A 12080-nucleotide genomic window follows, 5' to 3' on the forward strand; every position below is an offset into this window, starting at 1 on the left:
TTTACCTCTGCATCGTAACTTTAATCTGATTATTATAACCATAATTACTTTGAATAATGTACATATCATAGCGGTTTTTTGTTTTCTGTTTTACACGCTTAGTTTGACCTCTTCGTTCGAGATCTTGTCCTGGAATGGAGCAAGGGCAGTTTTGACATCATTCTCGACAAACTTGGTCACTTGCTGTGGAGCTCTGCCCACAAAAGTCGAGGGTTCAAGCAGAGAGTCCAGTTCGTTCCAGATGGGTTGGAAAAACTTGTCTTTTTGAACACGCTCTATCAAATCGTTGTCGCCACCTTGTTCCTTGACGACAGCAGCGGCTTGATGTGACAAAACGCGGATTGCCTCGTGGACCTCTTGTCTGGAGGCTCCCTTGCCCACCATAGCCATGATGATGTTTTCAGTAGCCATGAAGGGAAGTTCGCTCTTGATTCTTCTTTCAATGACCTTAGGGTAAACAACCAGACCAGAAGAGATGTTCAACAAGGTCGACAACAAAATGTCGGCAGTCAAGAAGGCGCTTGGCAACGAGATTCTTCTGATAGCAGAGTCGTCAAGGGTTCTCTCGAACCACTGGACAGAAGCGGTCTGAACAGCGTCACTGAACAGAGACCCCAAATGTCTGGCCAACGAGCACACACGTTCGCAGCGCATTGGGTTTCTCTTGTAAGCCATAGCAGAAGAGCCAATTTGGGATTTCTCAAAAGGTTCCTCAAGCTCCTTCAAATTAGCCAACAGTCTGATATCGGTAGCCATCTTGTGAGCGGTGGCAGCGAAGGACGACAATGGTGCCAAGACATCGATGTCGATCTTCCTGGAGTAGGTTTGACCAGTGACTGGGTACACAGTGTCGAAACCGAGCAGTTCGGTGACTCTCTTGTCCAAAGCTTCCACTTTGTCATGATCGCCATGGAACAAGGCCAAGAACGACCCTTGCGTACCGGTAGTACCCTTCACACCACGCAGACCCAAATCGTTTCTGGCCCTGACAAAGTTTCTGAGATCCCACAAGAGTTCCTGAATCCATAGGGTGACTCTCTTACCCAAGGTGGTCAATTGGGCTGGTTGGAAATGGGTCCATCCAAGCACAGGCAAATCTTTCCATTCCACGGCGAATTTTGCGAGTCTATCAATAACGTTGACAAGCTTTGGGATCAACACATCGTAGGCGTCTCTCAAAAAGATCAAATCGGCGTTGTCGGTGACGAAACAAGAGGTGGCACCCAAGTGGATGATTCCAGCGGCTGAAGGGCAAGTTTCCCCGAATGTGTGCACGTGAGCCATCACGTCGTGTCTGACAATGGCCTCCTGTTTCGAGGCCTCCCCGATTTCCTCATCGGTGATTTTCAGGTGTTTTTCCATCTGTTGAATGGCTTCATCGGTGATAACTGACAATCCTAGTTCCTGTTCAGCGATGGCTAGGTTCAACCATAGTTTTCTCCACGTGGAGAATCTGTTTCTCAGCGAAAAGATGGAAGACATTTCTTCCGACGCATAACGGGATGACAATGGAGTACTGTATTTGTCAAATTCAGACATGGTTTTTTCGTGTTTAAAATGCGATGGAATGGGTTAGTTCAGCGAGGAAAGGTGCTATTCAATGTTGAATGTTATTCTACCAAAAGCGATCCAATTGCACCTTTTTAATAAACAAAAATTACCACTGGACAATGTTAGGACCTAAAGTTCAGATAGCGAAGCCTCGAAATACCTTTAGTATCTATATCAAAAAGTTCTTGATATCGATGAGTTATTCCAATTTTCGATGTCCAATTTTTTTCACTACTGACTTCGGTACTGTAATAATTAAGAAATTATTACCGGTCCACCTGGCTAGAGAGAAGTCAAAATGTGTCAAAACGATCAGAAAGTCGAAGGGTGAGAGATGTGAAGTTGAGACAATCAGAGCGGCTCAGCGAAAATAAGGAATTGAGCTGTAGGAATTTTGAACAACGATTTTCCCTTCAAAATGAACCAAAAAATTCGAAAATTGGACAATTATTGAAGAAGGTGGTTGTTCGTAATTTTGATTTGATAATCTTGTTATCTCATTCTTTGTTGTGGTTGAGTGTGTCGCTGTTTTGTAGCTGTTTTCGTTATTGAAATCGTATTGTCGTCCTGGCTCTTGAATCGGGAAATTATCGCTTGTTCCTGTCCAAGATGCCCAATTAGGATAGCCTATATACGGCGGCGATGCGTCTGTCTCGATACTCTTTTTCTTTATATCGCAGGTGTAAAGCCGCTGGCGATAAGTTATCGAGGCATGGTTGGAAGAATGCTCAGAAGTAAATCTCTCTAATCAGCGGTCTTTGGTACTTTATACCGTCGGATAAGTGAGTCGCCAAACACATACACTCACTGACTACTCTGCTGTGCTAATCTGAAGGCCATGTACGCTGCCGAAGGTCTCAATCCCAGCGGGAAAGTTCCAGGCAACGACGACTCCTCATCCTCCGAATCATCGTCACCGCCATTGGCGACCCCACTCCCGTTGCCGTTTTCCTCTTGGTCATCGTTCATATAGTCGTTATCCTCTGGGTCTACTTCCTCGTACTCCATTCTCCGCTTTTTGGACCACCTATTGAGGGGTACCTCCGTAAAGTCGTTTTTTGAGTTCAACAAGCGCTCTGAAATCGCTACACTTGGACCTTTAAACCATAATACCTCACCCTTCCCCCGCTTCCGTTTTGGTGCTGTTTGATCCTTGCTCATGCGCCTCAGTTGTGACCCGTAATCAGCACGTTGCAGTAATTCGACGTTCTTAGATATTTGCAATGGGATCACGTATGCACCAGGCGTATCAGTAGAAATATTACCCAAAGCCAAATTATTTGTGCGAGCCTGGGCTGCTAAGGTATTGATGATGGTCGGAGGTTGGTAAGCCGGTTTCTTCGTCGCTTGCGAACCCAGTTTGATTTGAGTTGGGACAACAGGATTAACGACAGGGGCTAGCGGAGTCTGCTGCATAGCAACCGGCCCAGGACTGATAGAAGCTTGTCCTTGAGATGGAAACGGCAAGCCTTTCGCTGGAGGTGGATTGTATACCGCGGTGTTCGATTGGCGCATTCCAGATAGTCCGGTCCCACTTCTGCTCTTGGTCAAAGACGCCAGCCGTGTCGTGGAGGGTATGGTCTTGGTAAGATTGGTGGTTGTCTGGGAATTCGTTACCACGGTACCGGTTTCCATATCAATTTTACCATGTTCAACAGGGTCCCCAGGTCTGATAATGTAACGGGGACAGTCGTCGGAAGTAGAGTATTCACCAAGATCATCCTTTCTGACCTTTGGCCTCAAATATACAGCTCCAATCAGAGGTGGGGCATTGACCGCGCCTTCAGTGGGCATCGGGATAGGGTCGCTTGCTGTAGCATTTGGTGACAACAAATGCTTGATTGGGGAGTCGTACTTGAAAAACTTTCTACCCATTACTGGTATAGTAGATTCTTCGACATCACGTATTTCTTCTGGCAGACACCCTTTCCACGTACGAATTTTGTTGAATACTTTTTCACTTTCATTGTACCTAAACTCGCAAACGAACAAGGGACCCTCAATTTCCAAGTCCGGATCACCACGCTGATATCTGGTAAAGTGACACACGTAGCATTTGCCGACTATTTCGTCAACTAGATGGTCTCTATACTGACCTGATTTAACCACTTCGTTCTTGTAAAACATACGATCAACCCGGTGTACTGTTTGTTCTGGTCTCAGATACCAGCAAGCATTGAGCCAACGTCTGCCATCGGATGTGTGCCACAATCTGAAGATTTGTGCTATGGTGGGTTTCTTGGGATCATTCGAATTGTGAATCAAAATCCAATCTCCAATCTTATATGTCGTATTATTGTGATCCACTTCGTTCAAAGGGTACTTGAGTTCTCCATCTGTCATATACTGTTCGTCGGTTCTGGAAAGTTCGTGCTGGGCAAGCTCTGTAAACCTTGTTTCGAGCTCGGCAGCACGTTTCAACTCGACTGGCTGCGATCTGTGATACAGCTGATAATTAGCGATGGCTTGCTTGAAGTCTTGCTGGAAACCTTGAAAAGTTCTGTATTTCCTTTGCTTGACCTTTTTGCGGATGTCATCGACTGAAATAGGGTTGGAGATTTGCGTATAATATTGAGGTTCACGTTCTTCGTCAGGAAGTCTGTCTAAGGGAGCGGTAATATTCTCCCCACGTTGATTTGTGTCCTTTTTCAAAATTTTCAAAACGTTCTTGATACGTTGTTCAAAGGGCAGATCAATTACGGGAGGCCTTCCACGTCTCATGTGCGTTTTTTGTTGTTGATGCCTTTGATATAATGGAGTGGGTGTCATGGAATGAGAAGATGTTTGAAACGATCCTCCTGGACCGGGTGATTGTGCGGAACCCGGTACTCTCATCCTGAGATGATGTGAATTTCTGCGATCGCCGTAGTCGTCGTCCAGTTCTTCATCATCCTCGTCATTTGTGCCATCGGCATTTTCATAATCGCTGTTGTTGTTGGTGGTATTTCCACTGTGATCATTGATATTGAGGAGATCGGAACCAGCACGAAGGTCAGACATGTCTTGGTTCCTATGCTCGCGCGCCATGGACTCTAGTTCATCTGGCAAGGGTCCGAGGTTTGGATAGTGCACATCAGAATACTCCTTTCGAAGGCTCGGTATGATATTTTCCCTGATGAACGTATCCAAAACCGTTGCATAGTTATAGATATCCGAGTCTTTGGTGTTGTAAGTACGCGCATTCCATGTAATTTGCGCCAAGTCTTGTACCAACTCTTGAGGATGCACATAGTTGTTATTGAGCCTTTTTTTGATGGTACTCAGCGACATGGGATGCCGAATAAGCCTGTAGTAGTCTGGGTAGTCCTTTCTAGGTGGCAAGACCTGGAAAATGGGATAAATCTCCAGTCCATTGGGTTCCTTCAATTTCAAAACATCGTCATAATAAGGTTTGAGGGCGTTTCTGAGCGCTTTTTTTTCGTCCGTCATTTGTTTCAAGCAGAAAAAGCAGTGTCACAAAGCACTGCAATGGCACACAAACACGGTTACTGGTCTTGTAGCGACTCTTGAAGATTTAAATGTTTAGTTGTTAACCTAGGTGATCGATAGTCATAATTTTGAACATATATGCTAGGTTTCGTACATAATGATGTGTATCTTGAATTCAAATAAAGTGAATATTCAAGACTACTACAGTAGTATTTATGCATCTGAAAGTACTTTATCAGCTGCTCAGAGTCTTGAACATTTTTCTGCAGCTTTTGTGTTTTCATAGCTATCATTTTGACCGATTTCATCAAAATGTCATGAAATTCCAAAAAAAATAAAACAAAAATTACAGTTGATAGAAGCTCGAAATTCAGATTAATGAGCAGTATACTTCAAGCAAAAAAAACTAGCGCTAATTAACCGTATTCAGCTTACTCTCTACTCTCTGTCGATCGTGTTCTTGAAATTTGTAGTTTGAGCTACTGGTCACCTTTGACGAAAGTGTCTTATAATAATAAGAGTTTAGAATGTTGAACAGGCGATGAGCTACGAAAACAGCGAATAAATCTGCTAGAACTAAGTAAATAGCTGGTCTCTATGCCCCTTGAACCATGGAAATCGACGAGCAGCAGCTTTTAAGTTTCCAACGATATCTCTCACACGCTAAAAAAGTCTTGTGCATCGTAGGAGCTGGTATGTCTGCCAGCTCAGGCATTCCAACCTACCAATGGCAGAAGGGCTCTTGGCGTGGATATACGGCGCTGGATTTGGCGACCCCAGAAGCCTTTCAAAATAACCCGGGTCTTGTATGGCTTTTCTACTCCAGTAGGAGGCTTGAAGCGCTGCGCGCCAGGCCCAACGACGCCCATTTTGCACTTGCAGAATTGTGTCGTAGATTTCCCAGCGGAACCAAGCAAGACACAGCTTCTAGAAACTCAAAACAGGAGGGTTCCGCCCTAACAAGCAGGAGAGTACTGGTAGTTTCTCAAAATATGGATGGATTGCATCAAAGGGCCGGTCATCCGTTAGATTCGCTGGTCGAGCTTCATGGCAGTGTATTTGGGCTCAAGTGCACACAATTTTTCTGCAACTACCGTTCGTGCAACGACAGAGATAGGTTCTTGACACCTGCACTTTACAAGAGCACTCCCCCCAGCGATACGCCTAAAACCGTCCGGAAACGAAGGCGAAATTCAGTTGAAAATGCTTCAGCAGGTAACAAAAAACCCCGGTTGGCAGTGCAGGAGGAACAAAAAGATGAATTGCAACCGGAATCCTTGTCTGAGGCTATCAAGAGTGAGTCACAAGACGAAACTCCGCTTCCCACATTAGACCCCAGTGACCTGCCGCGATGCCCTGAATGTCATGAGGGACTACTACGGCCGGCTGTAGTATGGTTTGGAGAATCACTGCCACTTCACCAAATGGATGTCGTGGACCAGTTTTTCAATGTGGGTGGACCTGTGGATCTCGTTCTTGTGATTGGGTCGTCCGGTAAGGTGTGGCCAGCCATGGGATACGTGGAACGTGCAAAGAAGTCGAAGAGTAAAATTGCTATATTCAACACGACGATCGAGGACCTCGAAGAGGTAAGAAAGGACAAAAACGTTTGGGGGTTTCAAGGAGATGCAGCCAAAATTCTGCCAAAAGCTCTCAAACCCTTGATTGGCGAACAATATAGGCCAAGGAACGGGAGAGTACGAGGCGCATTCTAAACTTCCAAAAAAAAAAAGGCTGTTTGCCGAGATCTGTGTTATAGAAGACCCATTTTAATATTCATTTCATTATGTACCTAAAGCAAATGTTGAGGACTACTAACTTTGTTTGTCCGATGTAACCATGTTTACCTCGATATTTTCTGAAATATAATCAACATCATCGAGTTTTCTCTTAATGATCTTCTTCCTCCAGAAGCCATCCTCACCAACCACCTCTGTGGAAACCAGCTCGTAGTTACCGACCTTCGGTAGAACTTGAGACCATACTAACCAGTAAACGGCTCCTATGGCAAAAATTCCCCAAGTCACAACGTTGTGAGTCCAGTAAGGAAGCGATTTATAGACTTCTTCGCCCTTGTTAGATGGGGGCACGTATGGAGCAACCACCAGATAGATGTTGGAGAGTGCGAAAAACCCTGTGACAAAGACACCTGCTTTAATCTTTGGATTCCACTCAATCTTTTTTTGACGGCGTTGCCAGTAGATCCACAGGAGACCGACACTGATGGCTAGGTTGATCACATTCATAGGGTAGACAATCAGGTTTAGAATAAAGTTGTACGCATCTCCTGGAGGCGGGGCGATGATGGTCACCACACACACAATAAAATGCTGTAACAAGCCAACTGCGGGTGAATCGAAGGGCTTGGAAGTAGCGAAAAAGCTTGAAAATGGCAAAACACCTTCACGACCTAGCTGCTGGATGATTCTGCCCTGCGAGAAAATAACAGAAAGAACATTACCGACTGCACTTAATCCGACAATTGCGGCGGCAGCCTTCTTGGCGTGTCCACCAAATACAATATCGAAGAAGTCGGCAGCCAAGATTAGTTTCGATGATCTCAACTTTTCCTTAGGAACAGCAGCGAAGTACGCGATATTCACGAAAATGTAGATGATGGTTAAAAACGCCATGGACACAGGTCCGGCGATTTTCAAAGTGCGTACAGGGTTTTTTACCTCGCCTAGAGCGTAGTTGACATTCGAGTAACCGACGAAGGACCAAATGACGTTGTAAAGAGCATTCACGATACCATAAGCGCTTGCATTCCCGGTTCCTTCAAAGGCATTGTGGAAGTTGTCTGTTTTTAGATTTTTGTTACCCAGTACCACCCATCCAGTAACACTGATGAATATCACAATGACAAGCTTGAAGATACCCAGCAGATTCTGAATGTAAAGACCTAGCTTCACGTTAACCGAGTTGACGATAAAACAGAACGAAAGCACACCCAAAGCCAATCCCCGCTGCTTCCATGTGGTGATTTCTGTATCGGCAGCGGTGAGGAACATGACAGCAGCATTCACGGAGTTACTGGCAGCCCAGCCAAGAAAGAAAACGTACGATGCGTACATGGAGGTAACGAAAAAGCGAGGTTTTGTAAAAACATATTCCAGGTAGTTTTTCTCACCACCGTTACGGGGGATTGCGCTTCCGTATTCCAGATACACGTACAGTCCGCTAGTAGCGATGATAGCTCCTGCAACCCACATGACCAAGGCCAGCCCGATCGATCCTGACAGCGTGTAAATGCTCGACGACACCGCAAAAACCCCGGTTCCCAGCATCCGATTACAGATAAGTCCGATACTGGAAACAAGGCCCAGTCTTTTAGAACCTTGATCCAGCTCCGTTACAAAGTTTTCACCTTCCGCGATCGACCCATCGCTGCTTTGATGCTCCGATTTTGAGCTGGGTTCACTGCCCCATGCTTTCAGACGTGAGACGTAAGTAGACATCTTAATGCTTGGTTAGTTTTTGTTACTTCACGCAAGCAAACGAACAAACGAAGAGTCTGACCAAAAACGTCTAAAACCCAAGCTCCAGACCAAAATCGGCCCTGTTAGCCACTTTTTAGACCACACATTTATAGAATTTCACCCAAAACCCTTTCTTCACTCTGCAGGTTCGTTTTGTCCACCACAGTTCTTCAACCTTGCTTGTCGAATACCAGATTTCCTAGTAGTAAAGGCAGTAGTCGCAGTCTATTGGTCTCGAGAGTTGTGGTGGCATCGAAACTCCATTGTCCCACTCAAGCGTTCCCATAAGCTCAGTGTGCACTCATTCCATTGTGGCAGCAGTTTCTTGGCCCTGCTTCACATGTTTAACATCATTAATGGACACTTCGGTGCCGTAAAGCTCAGATCTGAGGGCCGTGAGCTGTTGCCTTTGCATAGAGTTGTATGGGGCGCATACGCGAGTCTACGGCATCAAAAATTAACGGCCCTCAGGGTTTTCGAGTTGCTGGTGTTGATGATGCCAAAACATTAGATCTAGCGGCAGGTGTATGCTTAGTGCCGTTTGGTCTCGTGAGTAATCTTGAATGGTGGCTTTCTTGGGAAAAGCCAGTTGATTGACATGCGGGTGGACTCAAGTACTCGGAATGGTTCATTGGGATCTACAGCAGCGGGAAGCTAAGCAGGAACCGGGGTAGGTTTCAGGAATTGTTAGTGGCGATGGGCGATGGCCTCTGGGGTGTTACTAGCGAGAAGTGTCTATTTGATCGCTTTAAAGTGAAGTTTCGATACTTCATCGCAGATAATCGGGGTACCTCTAACGGGAGAATTAGGAACCGAACTCTCAAAGGTTGTGACCGTGCGTTTTAAATCCACGAACGCCCGACCTGATACGGCAAACTGGGGTGTCTATAGCGAAATCATGGCGCACTAGTTCCTTCATTTATAGGTTTGGTGATAATAATTTCACGTACAGAGATATCAAAGCCAGAAATGACAGTCTCTTGAAACCTTAGGGCAATGCAAACGGTATTCTGTTCCTTTTTACTTTGTAGACAATCCCTATCACGTCTGGATCTTGTTTCCAAGTCTGTTCGTCCAAAGACTTTACAAGACTTTTAGCCGCTTTCAACACGTTTAGCCGATTTAAACGACGCTAAAAGCGGCTTCCAACACCCCAATGCCACGGTAGAAACACAAATCACAACTTGGGTAGACCCTAAAACACTCATACCACGGTCAATTCAGCTCGTTCGCGTTTTCAAGACCCTAACAACTTCAAAAAATGACCAAACTCTATCGATTTTTAGCGCAAATCTTCGTACATCCGTGTTGCTGGCCACCGCAAACAAGATTCGCGCATTCTCAACTGCATTTGAAGCTTCTATCAGTGTCCGTTTGATCGTTTTCCAGCAGTCTTGACTACAAATCATCGATGGATGATCATAAATTGATATAATCAATAAATTAGAGATGGCCCATCTCGCAGATTTACAACACATAACTACACATTCTACAACAATAATGAAAAGTTTCTCGAGCCAATTTGGGCCAGAACTGTAGCCCTGATTCCAAGGTTTCGAAACATGTATCTTTTGTCCCAATGACATCGCGCTACAGCCAGGAAATTCACCTTTACAGGTATACACAAGTGCTTCTCATTAGATGTAGAAAATGAGTCTCCAAGAATCCGTACGCCCCTGTCGTAAAGCTCAAAGCTGAAAAATTCGGCTTCTGATGCCTGAAATGAGCTTTCTGCGTTATATTTCACCCTATCGAGATATTCTTCAAGAGCAATACACGTACAAAACCTGACTGTTTGAAGGTCGACTGACTGAACATCTTTGGATGAACAATGTCCTTTTTTAGTCGCATGTGGATCCATAGGGACCTCTTAACCGCTTTCTTAGTTTCTCTGGTGACATATCTGTCTTCACATTTGTCTCAACTACCATTATGTACAAAAAGCCGGACCGCAGGGCCCCAATTGTGAACTGACAAACCATTACTCTTTCCAGTGTGTTCAATTGCTAGAATCTCCACTAGCCTTCAAACCTCAGTTCTGCGACATTAGAAGCCCTTTTCCTCAACTTGACCATTGACACTTCCAGAACAGGTAATATGCTGGAGACCCGGTGAACGCTCCAACCAGCAAGCACGCTACTTATCACAGTGATCTACGAACCACATGAAAACGGATCTGAGGTCACTTTGATACTTTTTTTGACCATCAAGAAATGTATAAGTATCCATCTGGAATGGCGCACCATGCAAGATCGTGCTGGCATCATTTTATTGAGCATTAGGTTTCTCCAGAACAGCTCGAATCAGACATCTTTTCCAATATGGTGGATTCAAAATGGGATCCACAAGATGTGCTTGTCATCTTCCAGTCCATGTCGGGCGACCAAGTATCAATCGACTCTGAACAAATGCAATCAGTTGTGAATCAATTTATCACGCAGGGCATCATATTTGGAACAAGAATCGGAGCAGCTGTCATCACCATTGTTATTCTTATGATGGTTTCCAAGAATCGGAAAACTCCTATTTTCATAAGCAACCAGATCTCGTTGTTACTGGTTGTCTTGCAATCAGCCTTATATCTGGGCTACCTGTTTAGTCCCTCTGCATCTGTAAGTTATACAGTGGCATTGATGCCAGGCAGCATACCAACTTCCAAGCTGCATCCCTTTGCAGCGGCCAACGTTTTCCAGACACTGCTGGTCGCAGCGATCGAAGCTTCCCTCATTCTTCAGGTGCGCATCATTTTCAAAAGCGATACCTTGAAGACTGCGGGAAGAGCCCTGTTGGCGGTTGCGTCAGGACTAGCACTCGCAACCGTGGTCGTTTATTTGGTAGCGACAGTCAAGTCCATCTCAGCAGTTTACAAAAATGCAGATGCTTTTCCCGACCAGTATCTCTACAACATCGGGGTGATATTGCAATCCACGTCGATCAATTTCATGACATTGTTGCTCACTGTGAAGCTTCTTTTGGCAGTGCGCTCCAGAAGGTTTCTTGGCCTTAAACAATTCGACAGTTTTCACATCCTAGCCATAATGTCTTTCCAAACCCTCATTTTCCCAAGCGTACTTTTCATTCTGGCATATGCGCTGTCAGGGAATCCGAACACTGTTTATTTGAACAGCATTGCTGTTTTACTGGTTACTCTCTCTCTACCACTGTCTTCGATGTGGGCAACGTCTGCGAATAATGGCTTCAGGCCCTCTTCTTTGAACACATCCTTCTCACCCTCACTTTATGATGGAAGTTCCGGGAGAGGTGATGATCCGAGCCTGTACTCTCAGTCCGGTAAGTCGTCTGGCTACCAGCAGAATAGCTTTCAGGCCTATGACCTGTATCCTATGACCAAAACGGAGGGCGCACATCACGAATACTATAACAACATGCGCGAAGTGGAGAAGAACGATTGTCGAACCATTGCCGCTTCTGTGCTAACGGCAGAGGAAAGCTATTCTTCAAATGCAAACAGTCACAATGGACAGCGACAGAACCTCGATCAGCTTGAGCGCGTAATGGAGTCCGGAGCTTACACTCCCAATACCGTTGACGACGAAGAAGCTCGTAATTTTTGGTCAGGAACCAGATCGTAATCACAATCCAAACTAGTCCACGACGACA

The 12080-nt window shown here is 45.2% G+C and overlaps 5 protein-coding genes across 5 annotated transcripts; 2 read left to right on the top strand and 3 right to left on the bottom strand.

Moving 5' to 3' along the window:
- Positions 1-90: 90 nt before the first annotated feature.
- On the bottom strand, positions 91-1539 carry ADE13 (LALA0S08e03686g1_1; the record flags this gene model as incomplete). Its single annotated transcript, XM_022771093.1, has 1 exon — positions 91-1539. One exon carries the CDS (start codon positions 1537-1539, stop codon positions 91-93), a length of 1449 nt encoding a protein of 482 aa, XP_022629707.1.
- An 816-nt stretch (positions 1540-2355) lies between these two features.
- Positions 2356-4980, bottom strand: LALA0_S08e03708g (LALA0S08e03708g1_1; the record flags this gene model as incomplete). Its single annotated transcript, XM_022771094.1, has 1 exon — positions 2356-4980. One exon carries the CDS (start codon positions 4978-4980, stop codon positions 2356-2358), a length of 2625 nt encoding a protein of 874 aa, XP_022629708.1.
- A 611-nt stretch (positions 4981-5591) lies between these two features.
- On the top strand, positions 5592-6695 carry LALA0_S08e03730g (LALA0S08e03730g1_1; the record flags this gene model as incomplete). The annotated part of the gene is made up of 1 exon (XM_022771095.1): positions 5592-6695. The coding sequence occupies one exon, from the start codon at positions 5592-5594 to the stop codon at positions 6693-6695; it is 1104 nt and encodes a 367-aa protein (XP_022629709.1).
- A 99-nt stretch (positions 6696-6794) lies between these two features.
- MUP1 (LALA0S08e03752g1_1) lies at positions 6795-8438 on the bottom strand (the record flags this gene model as incomplete). The annotated part of the gene is made up of 1 exon (XM_022771096.1): positions 6795-8438. One exon carries the CDS (start codon positions 8436-8438, stop codon positions 6795-6797), a length of 1644 nt encoding a protein of 547 aa, XP_022629710.1.
- Positions 8439-10780: 2342 nt separating this feature from the next.
- STE2 (LALA0S08e03774g1_1) lies at positions 10781-12052 on the top strand (the record flags this gene model as incomplete). The annotated part of the gene is made up of 1 exon (XM_022771097.1): positions 10781-12052. The coding sequence occupies one exon, from the start codon at positions 10781-10783 to the stop codon at positions 12050-12052; it is 1272 nt and encodes a 423-aa protein (XP_022629711.1).
- Positions 12053-12080: the final 28 nt, after the last annotated feature.

Source organism: Lachancea lanzarotensis, scaffold LALA0S08 (genome assembly GCF_000938715.1).
Source record: "Lachancea lanzarotensis genome assembly LALA0, scaffold LALA0S08, whole genome shotgun sequence".
NCBI lineage: Eukaryota > Fungi > Ascomycota > Saccharomycetes > Saccharomycetales > Saccharomycetaceae > Lachancea > Lachancea lanzarotensis.